Here is a 25,605-nt window from a genome sequence, read left to right as displayed (position 1 = left end):
ACAGAGTATTTTACCTGCTGTGTGTGTGTGTGTGTGTGTGTGTGTGTGTGTGTGTGTGTGTGTGTGTGTGTGTGTGTGTGTGTGTGTGTGTGTGTGTGTGTGTGTGTGTGTGTGTGTGTGTGTGTGTGTGTGCGCGCATGGATATGTGTGAGTGTGACCCTAGTGTGTGTACTAGATATAGTGTGTTACCAGTAAGTGATTGTGTGTGCACTACCCCTACAGAGAGTTTGCCAAAGAGAGAGAGCGAGTGGAGAACCGTGCAGAGTTCCTCAAATTGAGACGCCAGCAACAAATAGAGAGAGAGCTAAACGGTTATCTAGAATGGATCTGTAAAGCAGGTAAGTAAAAAAACACACACACACTTCCTGTACACAAACTGTAACACTGTTCTTTAAGATATTGCTCTTTAACTCTATACAAACTGACAACTGACATGATGTGTCGTTGTTGACCATGCATTATTGTGTTTCTACAGAGGAGGTCCTTCTGAATGAGGATGGTACCATTTTTACCGGTAAAGTTGCTTCAGTCTACTTCAGTCAGAGTGGGGGGTGGGTGGGTGGGTGGGTGGGGGGAAGAGATGAGAGAAATGAGTCAAAGACAGAAAGCGTATGAGAGAATCGTGTTGGTTGAGAGAGAGAGACAGAAAGTGTATGAGAGAATCGTGTTGGTTGAGAGAGAGACAGAAAGTGTATGAGAGAATCGTGTTGGTTGAGAGAGAGACAGAAAGTGTATGAGAGAATCGTGTTGGTTGAGAGAGAGACAGAAAGTGTATGAGAGAATCGTGTTGGTTGAGAGAGAGACAGAAAGTGTATGAGAGAATTATGTTGGTTGAGAGAGAGACAGAAAGTGTATGAGAGAATCGTGTTGGTTGAGAGAGAGAGACAGAAAGTGTATGAGAGAATTGTGTTGTTTGAGAGAGAGACAGAAAGTGTATGAGAGAATCGTGTTGGTTGAGAGAGAGACAGAAAGTGTGAGAGAATCGTGTTGGTTGAGAGAGAGACAGAAAGTGTATGAGAGAATCGTGTTGGTTGAGAGAGAGACAGAAAGTGTATGAGAGAATTGTGTTGTTTGAGAGAGAGACAGAAAGTGTATGAGAGAATCATGTTGGTTGAGAGAGAGACAGAAAGTGTATGAGAGAATCGTGTTGGTTGAGAGAGAGACAGAAAGTGTATGAGAGAATCGTGTTGGTTGAGAGAAAGAACAATTTGTGAAAGAAGCTAGATTTCCATCCAACTGGCGATAGATTTTCTTAACCCCCCCCCCCCCTCCCGTGCGTGCTTTTTCCCTCCAGAGATGTTTCTGTCACATTGACTTGTTGCATATAAAAGGCTGTACGTGATGATGTAGTCCACATTAAAACATATTTGGGGTTAAATTCCCATTTACTGTATGAGAAATGCAAGTTAAATGGGTTTCCATCGCATTTCCAACTCTACTGATGGTTTGCTCACAAAACCATGTGTGTTGTATAGTGAGTGTGCCCTCTCTGGTATTGTCACATGCGTAAAATACAACAGGTGTAGACCTTACTGTGAGATGTTTACTTACAAGCCCTTAACCAACAATGCAGCTCAAGAAATAGAGTTAATAAAATATTTACTAAATAAGCTAAAGTTTTAAAAAAAATAGAGTCAATCAAAAAGTAACACAAGGGGTTCCGGTACCGAGTGCGGGGGTACGGGTTAGTCCAGGTCATTAGGGGTTCCGGTACCGAGTGCGGGGGTACGGGTTAGTCCAGGTCATTAGGGGTTCCGGTACCGAGTGCGGGGGTACGGGTTAGTCCAGGTCATTAGGGGTTCCGGTACCGAGTGCGGGGGTACGGGTTAGTCCAGGTCATTAGGGGTTCCGGTACCGAGTGCGGGGGTACGGGTTAGTCCAGGTCATTAGGGGTTCCGGTACCGAGTGCGGGGGTACGGGTTAGTCCAGGTCATTAGGGGTTCCGGTACCGAGTGCGGGGGTACGGGTTAGTCCAGGTCATTAGGGGTTCCGGTACCGAGTGCGGGGGTACGGGTTAGTCCAGGTCATTAGGGGTTCCGGTACCGAGTGCGGGGGTACGGGTTAGTCCAGGTCATTAGGGGTTCCGGTACCGAGTGCGGGGGTACGGGTTAGTCCAGGTCATTAGGGGTTCCGGTACCGAGTGCGGGGGTACGGGTTAGTCCAGGTCATTAGGGGTTCCGGTACCGAGTGCGGGGGTACGGGTTAGTCCAGGTCATTAGGGGTTCCGGTACCGAGTGCGGGGGTACGGGTTAGTCCAGGTCATTAGGGGTTCCGGTACCGAGTGCGGGGGTACGGGTTAGTCCAGGTCATTAGGGGTTCCGGTACCGAGTGCGGGGGTACGGGTTAGTCCAGGTCATTAGGGGTTCCGGTACCGAGTGCGGGGGTACGGGTTAGTCCAGGTCATTGCGGGGGTACGGGTTAGTCCAGGTCATTAGGGGTTCCGGTACCGAGTGCGGGGGTACGGGTTAGTCCAGGTCATTAGGGGTTCCGGTACCGAGTGCGGGGGTACGGGTTAGTCCAGGTCATTAGGGGTTCCGGTACCGAGTGCGGGGGTACGGGTTAGTCCAGGTCATTAGGGGTTCCGGTACCGAGTGCGGGGGTACGGGTTAGTCCAGGTCATTAGGGGTTCCGGTACCGAGTGCGGGGGTACGGGTTAGTCCAGGTCATTAGGGGTTCCGGTACCGAGTGCGGGGGTACGGGTTAGTCCAGGTCATTAGGGGTTCCGGTACCGAGTGCGGGGGTACGGGTTAGTCCAGGTCATTAGGGGTTCCGGTACCGAGTGCGGGGGTACGGGTTAGTCCAGGTCATTAGGGGTTCCGGTACCGAGTGCGGGGGTACGGGTTAGTCCAGGTCATTAGGGGTTCCGGTACCGAGTGCGGGGGTACGGGTTAGTCCAGGTCATTTGTAATGTGACTATGCATAGATAATAAATAGAGAGTAGCAGCAGTGTAAAAACAAAGGGGGGTGTTCAATGTAAATAGTCTGGGTAGCCATTTGATTAGCTATTCAGCAGTCTTATGGTTTGGGGGTAGAAGCTGTTAAGGAGCCTTTTGGTCCTAGATTTGGCGCTCCGGTACCGCTTGCCGTGCGGTAGCAGAGAGAACAGTCTCTGACTTGGGTGACTGGAGTCTTTGACAATTTATTGGGCTTTCCTCTGACACTGCCTAGTATAGAGGTCCTGGATGTCAGGAAGCTTGGCCCCAGTGATGTACTGGGCCGTACGGTTACCTTCGCTTTCTTGGGCACAGGGACTTTAGTGGTCCGTTTGAAACATATAGGTATTATAGACTCGGACAGGGAGCTGTTGAAAATGTCAGTGAATACACTTGCCAGTTGATCCACGCATGCTTTGAGTACACGTCCTGGTAATCCATCTGGCCCCGCGGCTTTGTGAATTTTGACCTGTTTAAAGGTCTTGCTCACATCGGTTACGGAGAGCGTGATCACACAGTCTTCCGGAACAACTGGTGCTCTCATGCATGCTTCAGTGTTGCTTGCCTCGAAGTGAGCATAAAAGGCTTTTAGCTAGTCTGGTAGGCTTGCGTCACTGGGCAGCTCGCGACTGTGTTACCCTTTGTAGTCTGTAATAGTATTCAATCCTTGCCACATCCGACTAGCGTCAGAGCTGATGTAGTAGGATTCAATCTTAGTCCTGTATTGACACTTTGCCTGTTTGATGGTTCGTCTGAGGGCATAGTGGGATTTCTTATAAGCATCCAGATTGGTGTCCCGCTCCTTGAAAGCGGCAGCTTTAGCCTTTAGCTAGGTGCGGATGTTGCCTGTAATCCATGGGTTCTGGTTGGGAAATGCACATACGGTCACTGTGGGGACGATGTCATCGATGCACTTATTGATGAAGCCAGTGATTGAGTCGAGATATTCCTCAATGCCATTGGATGAATCCCGGAACATATTCCAGTCTGTGCTAGCAAAACAGTCCTGTAGCGTAGCATCCGCGTCATCTGACCACTTCCGTATTGAGCGAGACATTGGTACTTCCTGCTTTAGTTTTTGCTTGTAAGCAGGAATCGGGAGGATAGACTTATGGTCAGATTTGCAAAATGGAGGGCGAGGGAGAGTCTCTGTGTGTGGAGTAAAGGTGGTCTAGAGTTTTCCTCTGGTTGCACATGTGACATGCTGGTAGAAATGAGGTAAAACAGATTTAAGTTTCCCCTCATTAAAGTCACAGGCCACTAGGAGAGCCACTTCTGGATTAGAATTTTCTTGTTTGCTTATGGCCTTATGCAGCTCGTTGAGTGCGGTCTTAGTGCCCGCATCGGTTTGTGGTGGTAAATAGACGGCTACGAATAATGTAGATGAGAAATCTCTTGGTAGATAGTGTGGTCTACAGCTTATCATGAGGTATTCAACCTAAGGCGAGCAATACCTTGAGACTTCTTTAATATTAGACGTCGCGCACCAGCAGTTACTGGCAAATAGACACACACCCCCACCCCTCGTCTTACCAGACGTAGCTGCTCTGTCCTGCCAAAACACGGAGAAGCCAGCCAGCTCTATATTATCCTTGTCTTTGTTCAGCCAAGTCTCGGTGAAACATAAGATATTACAGTTTTTAATGTCCTGTTGGTAGGATAGTCTTAATCATAGATCATCCAGTTTGTTTTCCAATGACTGCACGTTGGCCAATAATACAGAGGGTAGTGGTGGTTTACCTACTTGTCTGCAAATTCTTACAAGGCACCCAGCCCTCCTCCCCCTTTCCCCCTTTCTCCGTCTTTTCTTCATGCTGATGATGGGGAATGGGCCTTGTCTCGACAAAGCAGCGTCAGACTCATTAAATAAAAAATCTTTGTCCAGTTTGAGGTGAGTAATCGCTGTTCTGATGTCCAGAAGCTCTTTTCGGTCATACGAGACAGTAGCAGCAACATTATGTACCAAATGAGTTACACTCACACGAAACAACTAACAAAATAGTACAGTTGGTTAGGAGCCCGTAAAACGGAGCAAGATTATTTTATTTGTCAAATGGCAGCCAAGCATCGATTATCATGTCACCAGAATAAGACCCTCGATATTTATTGGAAAGGAACATCAAGCTCATCACGTTGCACTTTCACCACAGAACGGCTCATAATAATGGCCGGAAAGGAGGAAATGGAATGGCATCAAACACATGGAAACCATGTTTGGTGTATTTGTTACCATTCCACGAATTCCGCTCCAGTCGTTAAAACGTGCCCGTCCTCCCTAATGAAGGTGCCACCAACCTCCTGTGACTTTCACAACACTGTCTTTCATCTGAATAAACGATGTGCTTTCCTGACGAGTCTTAGTGGGAGGACCACACAACATGTCATCGCGTGACGCCAAGTTTACGATATGATGGTTATTATATCAATATTTGTGCATAAAAGGGTTTCCACCGCCATTTCTCGCATAATTAATTTTACTGACACAAAAAGATCCCACCTTGTCTTGCGTATTTTGTTTTGTCGACATTTGGAAAGTTTGACGAAGAATGTTCGGTTTCCATCAGGCCTGTCATGATGGAAATCCGATATGTACTTTACTGGCATAAAAAGGTTGGATGGAAACCTTGTTTGTGATACAGAGAGAGAGAGAAGGAGTGTGTGTGTCAGAGAGAGAGAGAGAGAGAGAGAGAGAGAGAGATTGGAACATTCTATCTTTCTATATCCTCCAGGTACCGTCAAGACCAAGAACAAGAAAGAGCTGCTGAATCCAGAGGAGGGGGAAGACGGTGGAGCTAATGGTTTTTATTACACAATTATTTATAATATCATAATAATATAACGAAGAAGCATTACCGTGTAAAACAGGGATCTTCAACCTTTTCTTGCTCAGGCGCCCCCTCCCAGGCAACCGGCGACCCAGGGACCCCCATCATACGTTAGCAAAAATAAATGTATCATGTATTTTCTTATCAGGTGAATGATTATGGCAAGGAGAACTAATCAACATTTTAATATGAATAGATTTGGTAGATCTTTTCATTATTTTGACCTCCCCACATTATAATTGGAGGCAGTGTACACTATAACACAGGCTATTAGCTAGAAAGGTAACTCCAAACACATTTTCACTAAAAGCAGCTCTTTAGCTGGTTAAACAAAAGTTAGCAAAGTGTTGGCAAAAATGTATGTTCAAGTCAAGAAAGCTTTTACCATCAGTCAGCGGCACTTGACTGTTTGTGGGTGCTTTTTCAAAGTCTATGTCAGAGACTTCAGTGAGTGTAATTTGCTCAATGTTAGGAGTTGAGAAATACATTCCACGTCATTAGAAAGAAGATATTCTAATATTTCCTGTAGGTATGCCACTGGAATTGTGATACAGTGAGTTATAATTGAAATAATCTGTCTGTAAACAATTGTTGGGAAAATTACTTGTGTCATGCACAAAGTAGATGTCCTAACCACCGTGCCAAAACTATAGTTTGTTAACAAGAAATTTGTGGAGTGGTTGAAAAACGAGTTTTAATGACTCCAACCTGAGTGTATGTAAACTTCCGACTTCAACTGTATGACAAAAGTAAAAATACTTAGCATAGAAATAGCATAGATAGAACGGATCTACCGCTTATCAAACGTTGTTTTCAAGGCGAATGACAGATCTATAACTCTTCATCTTCTTCTAGGAGACCCGTTTGGCCGAGGTGGTCTACAGGATGGGTCCAACTACAATAGGAACGAGCGGCGGATCCGGTTCTTCATCCGTAAGATGGTGAAGACTCAGGCCTTCTACTGGACCGTACTGAGTCTGGTGGGCCTCAACACCATGTGTGTGGCGGTGGTACACTATGAACAGCCTGATATCCTCTCCGACTTTCTCTGTGAGTAGATGTACATGCACACACACACACACATGAAAACACACACACGCACATGCAAACACACCCACACACTCCATGATCACACACACACCTCACCTCAACACAATGTGCACTACGACCAGGCCTGAGATGCTGTCCTCCTGTCTCTGTGAGTCTCACGCACACTTCCTGAACTGAAGTGATTATGCATGGCTAGTGTCCAGTCTAATTTCCATAAGATGTCTAGCTGATGAAGTCTATTAGTCATGTAGAGTTATCATCACAGCAGTCTGCCATCATAGACTAGCTAGTGTCATTATTGATCTCCAGTCATCTAACCTGATTCTCTATCTCTTCCCTTCCTCCTTCTCTACCCACTTTCTCTTTCTCTCTGTCTAAATCCCCCTTCTCTCCTCATGTCTCTCTCTCTCTCGCTCTCTCTCTCTCTCTCTCTCCAGTCTATGCAGAGTTTATATTCTTGGGCCTGTTCATGTCAGAGATGTGTATTAAGATGTATGGCTTGGGGACTAGGCCCTACTTCAACTCCTCCTTCAACTGCTTTGACTGTGTTGTGAGTAGAGATGTTACTCCTGCTACTACTATACTACTACTATACTACTACCATATTACTACTATACTACCATATTACTACTATACTACTGCTGTATTACTATATTACTACTATACTACCACTATACCACTACTATATTACAATATCACTACTATACTACTACTATACTACTACTATACTACTACCATATTACAACCATACTACTATACCACTACCATGGTACTACTATATTACTACTATACTACCATATTACTACCATATTACTACTATACTACTACTGTATTACTATATTACTACTATACTACTACTATATTACAATATTACTACTATACCACTACACTACCACTATATTACTACTATACTACAATATTACTGCTATACTACCACTATATTGCTGCTATACTGCTACTATATTACTACTATACTGTTACTATATTACTATTATACTACTACTATATTACTACTATACTACTACATTACTACTATTCTTATACTATAACACTGCATATTACTATATTACTACTACTGTTCTACTACTGTGCTACTACTATAATACTACTATATTACTATATTACTACTATTCTACTACTATACTACTACTATATTACTAAATTACTACTGCTACATTACTACTGTTCTACTACTATACTAATATATTACTACCATACTACTACTATACCACCAGTATAGCACTAATATATTACTGCTATACTACTACTATACCACCAGTATACTGCCAATATATTAATACTATACTACTGATATTCCACCAGTATACTACTAATACATTACTACTATACTACTACTATACCACCAATATACTGCTAATATATTACTACTATACTACTACTAAACCACCAGTATACTACTAATATATTACTACCATACTACTACTGTACCACCAGTATACTACTAATATATTACTACTATTACTATACTGCTACTATACCACCAGTATACTACTACTATATTATTACTATACTACTACTATGCCACCAGTATACTGCTAATATATTACTACTATACTACTACTATACCACCAGTATACTACTACTATAGCTTCTACTGCTGTTGATAATGTGCATCTGAAGCTGAAAATCATTTCATTGGCACTAGCTGAACTATATTGACTATGAAGTGATGATACCTTTTGTTTGTATCATTCAGAACCAGTCAATTCACTTTGTGTGTGTTCTAATCCACATGACTGCATGTGATGTGTGTGTGTGTTAGGTGATCGTGGGCAGTATATTTGAGGTGATATACGCGGTCATTAAGCCAGGGACATCGTTTGGCATCAGTGTGTTAAGAGCCCTCCGACTCCTCAGGATCTTCAAAGTCACCAAGTGAGTCTCACACACACATGCAGCGTTATTTGGCCTCTTCAGTCACCAATGGATTCTGTGTTTCACCACTGCTACAGGCTAGTTACATCATCAGCCTTTCTGCATCCTTTTCTCATTTTCTCTCTGATTCTATTTTCCAGTCGGCCATCACTGCTGTCTGCCTCTGTCTCTTTTCCTCCCTTGCTTTCTTCTCTTTCTCTGACCTAGCCAGTTTGACAAAAAAGTGCTTTTGATGTCTTGATGTTTTTTTATGCCTGTCCACTAACCTCTCTCTTCCCCTTCTTCCTTTCTTTCTTTTTCCTTCATACCCTCTCTCTCTCTCTCTCTCTCGCTCCCCCTCTTTCTAATCCTCTCTCTCTCTCTCTCTCTCTCTCTCTCTCTCTCTCCCTCCCCCTCTTTCTCATCTTCTCTCTCTCTCTCCCTCTTCATCTTTCTCATTCTCTCTCCTCATCCCTCTCTCCCTCCCCATCTTTCTCATTCTCTCTCCTCATCCCTCTCTCCCTAGGTACTGGGCCCCTCTACGTAACTTGGTGGTATCATTACTCAACTCTATGAAGTCCATCATCAGTTTGCTCTTCCTCCTCTTCCTCTTCATTGTCGTCTTTGCCCTTTTGGGCATGCAGCTCTTCGGTGGACAGTCAGTACACACACACATACACACACACAGATTCACACGCACGCTGACACACACACACACACACACACACACACACACACACACACACACACACACACACACACACACACACACACACACACACATACATGCAGGAATCCAAGGGCTGTTATGTACACACCCACACACACACATACATAGACAATGGGAGGCAGGTAGACATTGGGCCAGTAACCCAAAGGTCGCTGGTTCGAATCCCCAGGCGGACTAGGTGAAAAATATGTTGATGTTCCCTTGAGCAAGGCACTTAACCCTAATTGCTCCTGTAAGTCGCTCTGGATAAGAACATCTGTTAAATAATACACACACACGCATAAACTGATGATGGACTTCATGGCGTGGAGAGAGAGACTTGAGGAACTGTCAACTCACAATGGACTTCCTTCTGTGTGGATCTGTCCGGACGTATCCATGATATATCATAATTTCTCGCACTTCTCTCTCGCTCGCTCCTCTCTCTCCCTTTGTCCCTCTCTCGCCCTCTCTCTTTCTCCCTCCCAGATTCAACTTTGAAGGTGGCACGCCGGCCACCAACTTTGACACCTTTCCTGCAGCTATAATGACAGTATTTCAGGTTAGACATTGGACCATTCTTTGGTGATACAGGGCGTTTTCACATGTGAGATTTGGTTACCTGGTTTGGTTTCCTGGAGCGTTTGTGAGAATTCTACATAATGTTTTGCTTTCCCAAGACCTGAAAAGAACCGTTTGAGGGCGCGATTAGAAACATGCACATTTGACATGACATGACGTCAGCGAGCTAGCCTGTTTACAACAGGCCAAAAAATACACACGGCTCACGCTGCCGCATTACAATACCTGGTAGGTCCACTGTTCCTGCATCTTAGACCCGCTACTCACGCAGGGCCAGGATTCGCTACAGCCAGGTATTACACATGCCTACTAGAGCGAATCGGGGCACCAAACGCCCCAGGATTGGGATCACACAGGGGGATGTGAAAGGGCCCACGCTGTAGGTTCTGTCTCATAACAAACACCTGCTCTCTGCTTTTGACACGGTAGTACAGCACTCTGGTCATTGTATTCACATCCTGTTTTTAGATTTGATTGGCTGCTCCAGTCTCTGACTCGTAGGACTTGTTTCTTATTGTATTTAGTTCTCCTGTTTCTCTGACTAGCTTGACTCACGTTGTGTGAACATTGTGTGAACACGCTTTGTGCGTTGATTACGTGTGTAGTAACATCTTGTATTTTTCTCCCGTGAGTGTGCGCACATACAAATGACTCAACACTAGTGTTTTACTGTGCCTTGTGTCATATGGAAACTGCACAGATATGACGTGTGTCATGTATGATGATCTGTGTGTGTGTGTGTGTGTGTGTGTGCGCGCGTGCGTGCGTGTGCGTGTGCGTGCGTGCGTGCGTGCGTGCGTGTGTGTGTGTGTGTGTGTGTGTGTGTGTGCGTGCGTGCGTGTGTTCAGATCCTGACGGGTGAAGACTGGAACATGGTGATGTATGATGGGATCAAGTCTCAGGGAGGAGTTAACGGTGGAATGGCCTACTCCGTCTTCTTCATAGTGCTCACACTCTTCGGCAACTGTATCCTGATGACCATGGCTCTATGCTGACTCACACACACACACACACACACACACACACACACACACACACACACACACACACACACACACACACACACACACACACACACACACACACACACACACACAGTTCTATGCTGATACACACGTAAACGCACACATACACACAGAGGCACACATAAATGCATACACACACGCACCACACACACACACATCCACATATAAATGCATTACACAAACGCACACATAGTACAATTGAAGTCTCTCTATGGTGTGTAATGCGACACGTAAAAACACACGTACAGACATTCTAGAGGAACACAAACAGAGGGAACAGATACTCATCAGAATGTCATGGCTTGTGTCACAATGTTTCTGAGTTGGTCCTTTCAGTTCCTTAACCCCCTGCTCTCAGACACCCTGCTGAATGTGTTCTTAGCTATCGCCGTGGACAATCTGGCCAATGCTCAGGAGTTGACCAAGGTACTGGACCACATTATACCTTTCTTTACCTCACCCGGTTATTACCTTTCTATAACTGTACATAACCTGGCTATAACTGTACATAACCTGGCTATGACTGTACATAACCTGGCTATAACTGTACATAACCTGGCTATGACTGTATGGGTGAAGTTATCCTTATACTCTATGCTGATCTTGAGTCAGTTTTGCGTTTTCCACAATAACGTTAAGGTTAGGATTTGGGGATGGCAAGCTGATCCTAGAGCTGTCCTTACTGTACCTCACCTGGCGATTATGGTACTAGGGTTGCACAATTCTGGTCACTTTCCCCAAATTCCCAGGGTTTTCCAGGATTCCTGGATTTCCTGCTTATGCCCTCCTAATTCCAGGAACTTCCAACAAGGATTTCTGGAAAACTAGGGAATTTTGGGAATTATACTGTACTGTTTTACTCTTCTACTGAGCCTGTCTTCTACTGACTGGACCAGACTATAGGCCTTATTCAGACGGCGGCCATTGTTAATTGACTAACGTTCTACACCCCACTAGCTGTCAATGATAGAACATACAGACTGAATAAGGTCTATTTCATATAGCTAATGTTCTCTCTCTCTCTCTCTCTCTCTCTCTCTCTCTCTCTCTCTCTCTCTCTCTCTCTCTCTCTCTCACTCTTTTTTTTTATCTCTCTCTATTTATTTCTCTCCCTCTCTCTCCCTCTGTTTATTTCTCCTTCCCTCTCCCTCCCTCTCTCTCTCTCTCTCTCTCTCCAGGATGAGGAGGAGCAAGAAGAGGCAGCTAATGCCAAGACAACCCTGCAGAAGGCCAAGGAGGTGGCTGAAGTTAGTCCTCTGTCTGCCGCTAACCTCTCCATCGCTGCGTGAGTACACATGAGTACACATCTATCTATCTATATTCTATCTATCTATCTAGATTATATCTATCTATATTCTATCTATCTATCTATATTCTATCTATCTATCTATCTATATTCTATCTATCTATCTATCTATCTATATTCCATATATCTACAGTGCATTCGGAAAGTATTCAGATCCCTTTACTTTTTTCACATTTCTTACATTACAGCTTCATTTTAAAATGGATTTAAAACAAATAATCCTCACACAACAGCCAATAATGACAAAGCGAAAACAGATTTTTAGAATGTAAATACCTTATTTACATAAGTATTCAGACCCTTTGCTATGAGACTCAAAATTAAGATCAGGTGCATCCTGTTTACATTGATCATCTTTGATGTTTCTACAATTTGATTGGAGTCCACCTGTGGTAAAATCAATTGATTGGACATGATATGGAAAGGCACACACCTGTCTATATAAGGTCCTACAGTTGACAGTGAATGTCAGAGCAAAAAAAACAAGCCGTGAGGTTGAAGGAATTGTCTGTAGAGCTCCGAGACAGGATTGTGTCGAGGCACCGATCTGGGGAAGGGTTCCAAACATTTCTGCAGCATTGAAGGTCCCCAAGAACACAGTTGCTTCCATCATTCTTAAATGGAAAAAGTTTAGAACCACCAAGACTCTTTCTAGAGCTGGCCGCCCGGCCAAACTGAGCAATCGGAGGAGAAGGGCCTTGGTCAGGGAGGTGACCAAGAACCCGATGGCCACTCTGACAGAGCTGCAGAGTTCCTCTGTGGAGATGGGAGAATCTTCCAGAGGGACTACCATCTCTGCAGCACTCCACCAATCAGGCCTTCATGGTAGAGTGGCCAGATGGAAGCCGCTCCTCAATAAAAGACACGACAGACTGCTTGGAGTTAGCCAAAAGGCACCTAAAGGACTCTCAGACAATGAAAAACAAGATTCTCTGGTCTGATGAAACCAAGACTGAACTCTTTGGCCTCAATGCCAAGCGCCACGCCTGGAGGAAACCTGGCACCATCCCCACGGTGAAGCATGGGAGACTAGTCAGGATCGAGGGAAAGATGAACAGAGCAAATTACAGAGAGATCCTTGATGAAAACCTGCTCCAGGGGGCTCAGGACCTCAGACTGGGGTGAAGATTCACCTTCCAACAGGACACCAACCCTAAGTACACGCAGGAGTGTCTTCAGGACAAGTCTCTGAATGTCCTTGAGTGGCCCAGCCAGAGCCTGGACTTGAACTCGATCGAACATCTCTGGATAGACCTGAAAATAGCTGTGCAGCTTGAGAGGATCTGCAGCGATTAATGGGAGAAACTCCCCAAATACAGGTGTGCCAAACTTGTAGCGTCATACCCAAGAAGACTCAAGGCTGTAATCGCTGCCAAAGGTGCTTCAACAAAGTACTGAGTAAAGGGTCTGAATACTTATGTAAATTTAATATTTATGTTTTTTTTTTTTTACATTTGCAAAAATTTATAAAAACCTGTTTTTGCTTTGTCATTATGGGGTATTGTTTCTAGATTGATGGGAAAAACTATGTAATACATTTTAGAATAAGGCTGTAATGTAACAAAATGTGTAAAAAATTAAGGGGTCTGAATACTTTCTGAATGCACTGTATCTATATATCTATATATCTATCTATCTATATTCGATCTATCTATATATCTATCTATATTCTATATATCTATCTATATTCTATCCATCTATCTATCTATATTATATATATATGTATTATATCCATCTATCTATCTATATTATATCTATCTATAATCTATCTATATTCTGTCTATCTATCTATCTATATTCTGTCTATCTATCTATCTATCTATATTCTATCCATCTATATATCTAGATTCTATCTATCTATATTCTATCTATATTCTATCTATATTATATCTATCTATCTGTCTGTTGCTAGATCTGTGGTTATTTCAGTAGTGTCACTAATGGGAAGCGAATACACTGATACACTGGAAACAGTTGCTACTGTACACACACACACACACACACACACACACACACACACACACACACACACACACACACACACACACACACACACACACACACACACACACACACACACACACACACAGTACATCAGTACTCAGTCTAATGTACACTCCAACACTCTACTCAATCCGACCGACACACACTTCAAGACTCAATCTGATGCACACGCCATCTCCCACTCGACCTAAATCTCCGTAGCCACTGACCTAGGCTTCTTCAACTTTAATCACAGTCATCATCAAAAGAGGTACAAGGTTAAATACACTACAGTAATTATGAGAAGGAGGTCAAATACACTATACTAGTTATGAGAAGGAAGCATGGTTAAATATACTAATTGATCTTCGAGGAGTGGCAAGGTCCCATAAAAAAAAACATACGAAGCATCATCAAATTTGACAGTGAGTGCACTAAAACGTAATTCCACCCTAATTCCATTCAGAGTCAATGGAAACGAGCTAAGTGGCTACGCGGCAACGCTAGCGGGCAAAGACAGACTACAGCCAGAAGAATGGCATTTTCTTATCATCAAAGACAGTGACAGGAAAATGAAATAGTTTCTACTGAAATTCTGTGGCCCTTTGAAATGTTTGATGTGCCCTTTTGTGTGTGTGTGTTCCATTGTCTGCTGTTTCTGCAAGGAGAAGCAGATTTTACATAAGCCCCTCTAGCTCTTTATAAAAAGTCCTTACCCAGTACTCTATGCCTGTCTTAGTGTTTTTTACACGGAGAACAATAGGTTTAGTCATGTCTTAGAGGACGTAAGGGATGGGAAGGAGGAGAGAGAGTGTGTGTACATTTCCCTACTATATATTAACCATACTGTATTAAGATACTGTTTATCAAGACTTCATGTTACACAATATTACAGGCTGCATTTACACAGGCAGCCCAATTCTGATCTTTTGACCAATCAGATCAGGTCTTTTGGGCAAAAGATTAGAATTGGGCTGCCTGTGTACACGCAGCCATAGACACACACATTCAAGGTCCCATACATCAGATACTAATATCTTTGACTTTGTGGTCGTGATTTAAACAGAGGCACAAACACATTACTCCAACAACTAACCCCCTCCAAACAGTCTTCTAAATGTTGTCACAGTACCAGTATCGCAATACTACGACACCTGATTTTCCATGGCAGGAAGGAAAACAGAAAGCAGACTAAACTCTTTGGTCCTGTAAAATATAGTGTGCTATAGCTTGGAATAGAAACATGTGACTCTGGGTGACATCGTAAGGCTGTTTGTTTCCAACATGAGAAACTTACATTCGTTTTACCAAATTTCTATCCGCATGTTAAATGTGCAACCAGAGGGAAAACAACTCTAGACCACCTTTACTCCACACACAGAGATGCGTACAAAGCTCTCCCTCGCCCTCCATTTGGCAAATCTGACAATAATTCTATCCTGCTGATTCCTGCTTACAAGCAAAAATTAAAGCAGGAAGCACCAGTGACTCTGTCAATAAAAAAATGGTCAGATCGTCCCCACAGTGACCGCATAAATACCCCAACCAGAAGCCATGGATTACAGGCAACATCCGCACTGAGCTAAAGGCTAGAGCTGCCGCTTTCAAGGAGCGGGACTCTAACCCAGACGCTTATAAGAAATCCCGCTATGCCCTCCGACGAACCATCAAATAAGCAAAGTGTCAATACAGGACTAAGATCGACTCGTACTACACTGGCTCCGACGCTCGTCGGATGTGGCGAGGCTTGAAAACCTATTCCCCCTCGGGAGACTGAAAAGATTTGGCATGGGTCCTCAGATCCTCAAAAGGTTCTACAGCTGCATCATCGAGAGCATCCTGACTGGTTGCCTGGTAACTGCTCGGCCTCCGACCGCAAGGCACTACAGAGGTAGTGCGTACGGCCCAGTACATCACTGGGGCCAAGCTTCCTGCCATCCAGGACCTATATACCAGGCGGTGTCAGAGGAAGGCCCTAAAAATTGTCAAAGACTCCACCCACCCCAGTCATAGACTGTTCTCTCTGCTAGCGCACGGCAAGCGGTACCGGAGTGCCAAGTCTAGGTCCAAGAGGCTTCTAAACAGCTTCTACCCCCAATCCATAAGACTCCTGCCACTGCTACTCTCTGTTATTATCTATGCATAGTCACTTTAATAACTCTACCTACATGTACATATGGGGCGGCAGGTAGCCTAGTGGTTAGAGCGTTGGACTTGTAACCCCGAGCTGACAAGGTAAAAAAAATCTAAATAAATAATAATCTGTCGTTCTGCCCCTGAACAAGGCAGTTAACCCACTGTTCCCCTGAACAAGGCAGTTAACCCACTGTTCCCCTGAACAAGGCAGTTAACCCACTGTTCCCCTGAACAAGGCAGTTAACCCACTGTTCCCCTGAACAAGGCAGTTAACCCACTGTTCCCCTGAACAAGGCAGTTAACCCACTGTTCCCCTGAACAAGGCAGTTAACCCACTGTTCCCCTGAACAAGGCAGTTAACCCACTGTTCCCCTGAACAAGGCAGTTAACCCACTGTTCCCCTGAACAAGGCAGTTAACCCACTCTTCCGAGGCCGTCATTGAAAATAAGAATTTGTTCTTAACTGACTTGCCTAGTTAAATAAAGACAAGAGAAACAATGACCTCGACTAACCAGTGCCCCCGCACACTGCTCTTTAACTACTTGTAACTTCTATTTCTTATTCTTATTCATATTTTAAACTGCATTGTTGGTTAGGGGCTTGTAAGTAAGCGTTTCACTGTTGTATTCGGCGCATGTGACTAATAAAATTTGATTTGGTTTGAAGTCCGCTTTATGTTTTGTTTTCTTGTGAGACTGGTATCATGACAACCCTAAAGGTTGTTTAAACATGGGAAGGTTGTAGCAGCGCGGTTTTTATACACGCCACCTACCGGTAACTAACCCTCCTCCAAACCAACCCTTCTTCCTACACGAACACACTAACTCACTCTTCTAAACGTTGTCTAAAGGTTGTTTAAACATGGGAAAGGTTATAGCAGCGCTGTTTTTATACCCGCCACCTACCGGTAACTAACCCTCCTCCAAACCAACCCTTCTTCCTACACGAACACACTAACTCACTCTTCTAAACGTTGTCTAAAGGTTGTCTGAAGGTTCTGTAAATGTTGTGAGAAGATTTGCCACATCTTCTTACACTAACTGCCAGGACTCACTCTTTCACTCTTGCGAATGTTGTATAAACGTTGTATATAGTAGAGGTGGAGGGAGGACATTACTAACCTCACTAACCCTATTTCTAACACCCCTATTTCTCATTACACTAACAACACTCTGAGCACACCCACTCTTCTCAACGTTGTGGAAACGTTGTGGACAGAAAGAAAAAAGGAAATGTTGTGAGAAGGTTGTATATAAACGTTGTGTACGGTAGAAGTGGTGGGAGGTAGGTTGTGGCGACGTTGTTTTTATGTTGGTTGTGTCGCTCCCTCCCTCCTTGTCTCCTCTTCAGAGTGACAGTAACAAAAACTGAGCGTATCGATGCCACAGAGAATGTGCTTGACTGGTATTTACTCGTTTATCTCATTTTACGCTTTACTTTTTTATTTTTTTATTTTTATTTGATCCTTTCCTCATCCATCCTTTTCTGATGTTGTTTTTCCTTTATTTTGTTGTTTGTGTCGTTCTTTTGTTAGTGTCGTTTTTTCAGTCTGTCTTTCCGTGCTGTTTCATGATTAGGGTTGCAAAATTCTAAAAACTTCCGGGGGTAAAAAAATATATTTTTACAAATTTTCAGTTGGATAATTCCAGTTGGGGTTTCTGGAACACCTGGGAACTTTGGGAACGTGTTTGGGTTTTGCCAATCCTAATTCCTGATCCTTGTTTTGGTGTTTGTTCACCTCTGGCTGGCTGTCATTTTGTTAGTAGGTGTGATAAGCTGGCTAGCTGGGGTCGTTGGGGTCAATTCCAGTTTCAATTCAGTAGATTCAAAAGGATGAATTGAAATGTCATATTTGAATTGAAAACTGATAAGGATTTGTCATCATTCACGTCTAGAATGATCTGAAATATCTGAATCGTTGGAGGTAAGAGGTGTTGGTGAGGTACTCGAGGGGGAGTACAGGAGGGGTCATTTGGGAGGGGACCGGGGGTGGAGGTGCAGTTGAGGGGGGGCTGACGGCTGTAACACATTTCACCTCCTACCTTCTCAAAAGTCCATGGCTCTGTCTTCATCTCTATCTTTGTCTCTGTCTCTGTCTTTGTCTCTGTCTTTGTCTCTGTCTTTGTCTCGCAATAAGGGTATCGTTTGTATGCATTGAAACAAATTGTTTGAGATTTTGTTGGTATAATGTTGGTAAAATAATGTGGTTTAAAAATTCAACTAACAAAAAGGTTTACTCAACAAAATCTTGTAATACACAATTTATGTGTAAAGACTACCTTAATTTGAGGTATCTGTCAATGTTTTGGCACTTCCATCATAATCATCTTCACCACCATCATCATCGTAATCATCATCATCATCACAGCAACCTCTGCAGTGTATTCCTATGTGGGCTACAAGGACTCTTCTCACTGGCTGTCTGTCTGCTGTTGGGTCTATGACATCATCGCTTAGGGGGGCTGTGAGAAAAAACCCATCTAGTTATCTCTTCTATCTCTTCTAGCAACATTCACAACTGATCCCCTTCTCTTCTCTTCTTTCTTATCCCTCTCTTCCTCTCTGCATCTTCTTCTTCTACACTTCCCTCTCTCTCTCTCTCTCTCTCTCTCTCTCTTTCTTTCTTTCTTTCTTCCTAATTTTCTTTATTTTCTCTCCCCACAGTAAGGAGCAGCAGAAGAATAACAAGGCTGGTGGTAAATCAGTGTGGGAACAGAGGACCAGTGAGATAAGGAGACAGAATCTGATGACCAGCAGAGAGGCCCTGTACAACGAGATGGACACGGAGGACTGGAAGGTCAGGGGAGAGGGGGAGGGAGAGGTGAGAGACACAGCACACTGGAAGGTCAGGGGAGAGGGGGAGGGAGAGGTGAGAGACACAGAACACTGGAAGGTCAGGGGAGAGGGGGAGGGAGAGGTGAGAGACACAGCACACTGGAAGGTCAGGGGAGAGGGGGAGGGAGAGGTGAGAGACACAGCACACTGGAAGGTCAGGGGAGAGGGGGAGGGAGAGGTGAGAGACACAGAACACTGGAAGGTCAGGGGAGAGGGGGAGGGAGAGGTGAGAGACACAGCACACTGGAAGGTCAGGGGAGAGGGGGAGGGAGAGGTGAGAGACACAGCACACTGGAAGGTCAGGGGAGAGGGGGAGGGAGAGGTGAGAGACACAGCACACTGGAAGGTCAGGGGAGAGGGGGAGGGAGAGGTGAGAGACACAGCACACTGGAAGGTCAGGGGAGAGGGGGAGGGAGAGGTGAGAGACACAGAACACTGGAAGGTCAGGGGAGAGGGGGAGGGAGAGGTGAGAGACACAGCACACTGGAAGGTCAGGGGAGAGGGGGAGGGAGAGGTGAGAGACACAGCACACTGGAAGGTCAGGGGAGAGGGGGAGGGAGAGGTGAGAGACACAGCACACTGGAAGGTCAGGGGAGAGGGGGAGGGGTAGGTGAGAGACACAGCACACTGGAAGGTCAGGGGAGAGGGGGAGGGAGAGGTGAGAGACATGGAGGACTAGAAGGTCAGGGGAGAAGAGGAGGGAGAGGTGAGAGATACAGAGGACTGGAAGGTCAGGGGAGAGGAGGAGGGAGAGGTGAGAGACATGGAGGACTAGAAGGTCAGGGGAGAAGAGGAGGGAGAGGTGAGAGATACAGAGGACTGGAAGGTCAGGGGAGAGGAGGAGGGAGAGGTGAGAGACATGGAGGACTGGAAGGTCTGGGGAGAGGAGGAGGGAGAGGTAAGAGATACAGAGGACTGGAAGGTCAGGGGAGAGGAGAAGGGAGAGGTGAAAGACATGGAGGACTAGAAGGTCAGGGGAGTAATTGTAGTACATTACTGAATGATTACACAGTAATAACGACACTGTAATGTAAAATGTTACCCATAGAGCCTCAGATAAACATATACTGTGTATGTACACTACCGGTCAAAAGCTTTAGAACACTTACTCATTCAAGGGTTTTTCTTTATTTTTACTATTTTTACATTGTAGAATAATAGTGAAGACATCCAAACTATGAAATAACACATATGGAATCATGTAGTAACCAAAAAAGTGTTAAACTAATCAAAATATATTTAATATTTGAGATTCTTCAAATAGCCACCCTTTGCCTTGATGACAGCTTTGCACACTCTTGGCATTTGCAATCATCAGGAGTCAAGGAGTCATCAGGAGTCAACTGTGTGTGTATATATAGTAGTTCAGCAAACTTGAGATTTATGGTTCATAATGGCCGCCATATTGGTGCCTATGGTTTATAATTGGCTCCATATTGGTACCTCTGATTCAGAGGGGTTGGGTTAAATGCGGAAGACACATTTCAGTTGAATGTATTCAGTTGTACAACTGACTAGGTATTCCCCTTTTCCTTTATGGTTTATAATGGGCACCATATTGGTGCCTATGGTTTATAATGCACACCATGTTGGTGCCTATGGTTTATAATGGACACCATGTTGGTGCCTATGGTTTATAATGGACATCATATTGGTACCTATGGTTTATAATGGGCATCATATTGGTGCCTATGGTTTATAATGGACACCATGTTGGTGCCTATGGTTTATAATGGACATCATATTGGTACCTATGGTTTATAATGGACATCATATTGGTACCTATGGTTTATAATGGGCATCATATTGGTGCCTATGGTTTATAATGGACATCATATTGGTGCCTATGGTTTATAATGGACATCATATTGGTGCCTATGGTTTATAATCGACATCATATTGGTGCCTATGGTTTATAATGGACACCATGTTGGTGCCTATGGTTTATAATGGACACCATGTTGGTGCCTATGGTTGCAAAGGGAGGATATATTACTGAAACTTTCGAATTTTGCCAGTAAACTACCAGAATTTCTGTGTGGCCTTATCACATGTAAAATATATCAAATAATCAAAGAAGGTGATTTGAAAATTTAAAAAATGGAATGACTAAACCGTAAAGCATAAAGAATCAACTTAGTGAATACCGCTGGTGTTTAATATGAGTTTCAGCATAATATATCCTTTCTATATTTCTTTACACTTGTATTTATTTTACTGTGTCAGTATTTCATTGTTGTAAATGTTCTGCCGTGAAACTGGTGGCAGTTGTGAAGAAAGTCAACAGTTGGAAGAGTTGCAGCGTTAATTGAAACTGGTGGCAGTTGTGAAGAAAGTCAACAGTTGGAAGAGTTGCAGAGTTAATTGAAACTGGTGGCAGTTGTGAAGAAAGTCAACAGTTGGAAGAGTTGCAGAGTTAATTGAAAATAACGCTGTTGTTGATTAAATGCTTTTTCCATTAACTAGGCTATTTTCTCTTGATCCATATGGTCTATCCATTAGAAACTTATGGACAATATGTGAATACATTTTTTATTAAGTTATTCAGGTCTGAATGACCAAAGTTACCATAGATTGCCATAGATTACCTGTTAATTACCAAAATTACAGACGATTACGGTAACTTTGGTAAATTACCGGTAGCTATTGGTGCCAAAAATGTCCCACTAGTTACATCCACAATTAGAGCCTTTGGTGACAAAATGGCGGACTGTTTGCTAAACTCTGTATATCTCTGGTTCTAGGAGTAGGGTTCAGGAAAGGAGAAAGGAATTGAGTTAGAAGAGAATAAACATAGGGTTTTCTTTATTTATGGAAGAATCTTAACTTGAGGTCCACATGTTAGTATTCTGCCCTTGTTGTTTGCCTATATAAAGTAACTTATTGATCCAGTTTCAGAAGATAACATCATTACCATCCTTAACCCCCTCCCTCCCCAGGTGTCGTACCCCCATCGTGCGGGGGACATGAAGACCCACCTGGACCGTCCGCTGGTGGTCAACCCCCAGGACAACCGCAACAACAACACCAACAAGACCCGGCCCGGAGAGCCCCCTCTAGACCCGCAGGACACCCTGGGTCACCAGAGGGCTGAAGAATACATCAGACGCCAGGCCTGCTACCATCAGAGGAACAGGGGGGGCGAACCAAGGGGAGTTAGTGGCCCAGAGAGAGAGGCCCGTCTGGGGCACGGGGGGAGCAGATTGTCCCTGCAGACGCTGGAGGGTATTGAAGAAAGAAGGGAACATGGAAGGAGATGTAGGCATAAAGAAGGGAAGGAGGGGAGGAGTGTGTCACCGCATTATAGCGAGGGAGGAGTGGGGGATGAGAAGAGGAGACACAGGAGGGTTAGGAGGGAGGGGGAGGAGGGAGGGAGAAGGCATAAGTGTAAGGGGACAGAAGGGGTAGTGGTAGGGGAGGGGGGTGAGGTAGAGGGGGAGGGGAGGAGGCCGAGGCGTCATCGGCATGGAGAGAGGAGCCGACAGCATCGAGTTAGAAAGTGAGTGACAGGGTCCGTGTGTCTGTGTCTGAATCTGTCAATATCAAACCTAATGTTTCCTTTGGGGATCAAAAGTATATACACTACCGTTCAAAAGTTTGGGGTCACTTAAAAATGTCCTTGTTTTCCATGAAAACATACATGAAATGAGTTGCAAAATGAATAGGAAATATAGTCAAGACTTTGACAAGGTTATAAATAATAATTTTTAATTTAAATAATAATTGTGTCCTTCAAACTTTACTTTCGTCAAAGAATCTTCCATTTGCAGCAATTACAGCCTTGCAGACCTTTGGCATTCTAGTTGTCAATTTGTTGAGGTAATCTGAAGAGATTTCACCTCATGCTTCCTGAAGCACCTCCCACGAGTTGGATTGGCTTGATGGGCACTTCTTACGTACCATACGGTCAAGCTGCTCCCACAACAGCTCAATAGGGTTGAGATCCGGTGACTGTGCTGGCCACTCCCTTATAGACAGAATACCAGCTGACTGCTTCTTCCCTTAATAGTTCTTGCATGGTTTGGAGCTGTGCTTTGGGTCATTGTCCTGTTGTAAGAGGAAATTGGCTCCAATTAAGCACCGTCCACAGGGTATGACATGACCATGTACAAATCTCCCACTTTACCACTACCAAAGCAGACCATCACATTGCCTCCACCATGCTTGACAGATGGCGTCACTCCTCCAGTATTTTTTCTGCATCTCACGAATGTTCTTCTTTGTGATCCGAACACCTCAAACTTAGATTCATCTGTCCTTAACCACTTTTTACAATCTTCCTCTGTCCAGTGTCTGTGTTCTTTTGCCCATCTTAATCTTTTCTTTTTATTGGCCAGTCTGAGATATGGCTTTTTCTTTGCAACTCTGCCTAGAAGGCCAGCATCCCGGAGTCACCTCCTCACTGTTGACGTTGAGACTGGTGTTTTGCGGGTACTTTTTAATGAAGCTGCCAGTGAGGACTTGTGAGGCGTCTGTTTCTCAAACTAGACACTCTAATTTACTTGTCCTCTTGCTCAGTTGTGCACCGGGGCTTCCCACTCCTCTTTCTATTCTGGTTAGAGCCAGTTTGCGCTGTTCTGTGAAGAGAGTAGTACACAGCGTTGTACGAGATATTCAGTTTCTTGGCAATTTCTCGCATGAAATAGCCTTATTTTCTCAGAACAAGAATAGACTGACGAGTATCAGAAGAAAGTTCTTTGTTTCTGGCCATTTTGAGCCCGTAATCGAACCCACAAATGCTGATGCTCCAGATACTCAACTGGTCTAAAGAAGGCCAGTTTTATTGCTTCTTTAATAAGAACAACAATTTTCAGCTGTGTTAACATAATTGCAAAAGGGTTTTCTAATGATCATTTAGCCTTTTAAAATTATAAACGTGGATTAGCTAACACAACGTGCCATTGGAAGACAGGAGTGATGGTTGCTGATAATGGGCCTCTGTACGCCTATGTAGATATTCCATAAAATATTTGTCATTTCCAGCTACAACAGTCATTTACAACATTAACAATGTCTACACTGTATTTCTGATCAATTTGATGTTATTTTAATGGACGAAAAAATGTGCTTTTCTTTCGAAAACAAGGACATTTCTAAGTGACCTCAAACTTTTGAACGGTAGTGTAGATTGCTATTGATTTGTCTAAGCCAGTATCCTGTACTGCATGTCATTACATGAGCAGCATAGTAACTGTGGTTTTTCAAGATGTCACTGTCCTTGCGCCTGCCTCCCCCAACCTCTACCCCCTCTCACTCTTCCTCTCTTTCCCTCTCCCTTCCTCTCCTCCCACCTCCCATCCCTCCTTCAGAGACCACCACTGCAGTGGCCCCAACCTCTCCACCGCTCGGCCCATCCTCAGACAGGACAGTCAGTACAGGGAAGACCTAGACAACCTCCTCAACAACAGCAAACTACACGACCACACCCTCCACCCGCTGCCCCCGGGCCACCCTGACCTTGTGAATAACCTCCTGAACCGCAGTGTGACAGCAGACACACAGCACCATAGTATGGACAGTCTAATTCTGACCAGTATGGCCAAGCCGGCTCATACGGTCGTGGATATGATGCCTCCTGTCTATCCATATCCCTCCACCAATGCCATCCTGCAAGGTGTGTGTGTGTGTGTGTGTGTGTGTGTGTGTGTGTGTGTGTGTGTGTGTGTGTGTGTGTGTGTGTGTGTGTGTGTGTGTGTGTGTGTGTGTGTGTGTGTGTGTGTGTGTGTGTGTGTGTGTGTGTGTGTGTGTGTGTGTGTGTGAGAGAGAGTTTATGTATGGGTGGTGAATGTAATATTTTGGATCATTCTAATACTTTGACACTCTCTCTTGACTCTCTTCATCTCTTTCTCTCTCTCTCTCTCTCTCTCTGTCTCTCTGTCTCTGTCTGTCTCTCTGTCTCTGTCTGTCTCTCTGTCTCTGTCTCTGTCTCTCTGTCTCTGTCTGTCTCTGTCTCTCTCTCTCTCTCTCTCTCTCGCTCTCTCTCTCTCTTCATCTCAGTGAACAAGAACGCTAATACAGACCAGAAAAAGAAGGATGAGGAGAAGAAGGAGGAAGAGGAGGATGAAGGGGGCGATGAAGATGGTCCCAAACCAATGCCCCCGTTCAGCTCCTGTTTCATACTGTCCACCACCAACCCGTGAGTGTGTGTGTGTGTGTGTGTGTGTGTGTGTGTGTGTGTGTGTGTGTGTGTGTGTGTGTGTGTGTGTGTGTGTGTGTGTGTGTGTGTGTGTGTGTGTGTGTGTGTGTGTGTGTGTGTGTGTACGTGGGTGTTGTACACTATATATACAAAAGTATGTGGACACCCCTTCAAATTAGTGGATTCAGCCATTTATACAGGTGTATAAA

General features: G+C 44.3%; 1 protein-coding gene across 1 annotated transcript in view; it reads left to right on the top strand.

Annotated features, from left to right (window-relative positions):
- LOC120023395 (voltage-dependent P/Q-type calcium channel subunit alpha-1A-like) overlaps positions 1-25,605 on the top strand; it is a 147,624-nt gene that overhangs the window by 44,171 nt on the left and 77,848 nt on the right. The window contains exons 9-22 of the mRNA XM_038967409.1: positions 223-338; positions 476-499; positions 6,614-6,808; positions 7,246-7,358; positions 8,592-8,704; positions 9,210-9,341; positions 9,882-9,954; positions 10,823-10,940; positions 11,358-11,425; positions 12,178-12,284; positions 19,090-19,222; positions 22,200-22,447; positions 24,570-24,874; positions 25,258-25,396. Coding sequence (XP_038823337.1) covers positions 223-338; positions 476-499; positions 6,614-6,808; positions 7,246-7,358; positions 8,592-8,704; positions 9,210-9,341; positions 9,882-9,954; positions 10,823-10,940; positions 11,358-11,425; positions 12,178-12,284; positions 19,090-19,222; positions 22,200-22,447; positions 24,570-24,874; positions 25,258-25,396 — 1,884 coding nt within the window. The remainder of the gene's footprint in view (positions 1-222; positions 339-475; positions 500-6,613; positions 6,809-7,245; positions 7,359-8,591; positions 8,705-9,209; positions 9,342-9,881; positions 9,955-10,822; positions 10,941-11,357; positions 11,426-12,177; positions 12,285-19,089; positions 19,223-22,199; positions 22,448-24,569; positions 24,875-25,257; positions 25,397-25,605) is intronic.

This window comes from Salvelinus namaycush, chromosome 2 (genome assembly GCF_016432855.1).
Source record: "Salvelinus namaycush isolate Seneca chromosome 2, SaNama_1.0, whole genome shotgun sequence".
Taxonomy (NCBI): domain Eukaryota; kingdom Metazoa; phylum Chordata; class Actinopteri; order Salmoniformes; family Salmonidae; genus Salvelinus; species Salvelinus namaycush.
The sequence above is the reverse complement of the archived record's forward strand: the minus strand, read 5'-3'. Positions and strand labels throughout refer to the sequence as shown.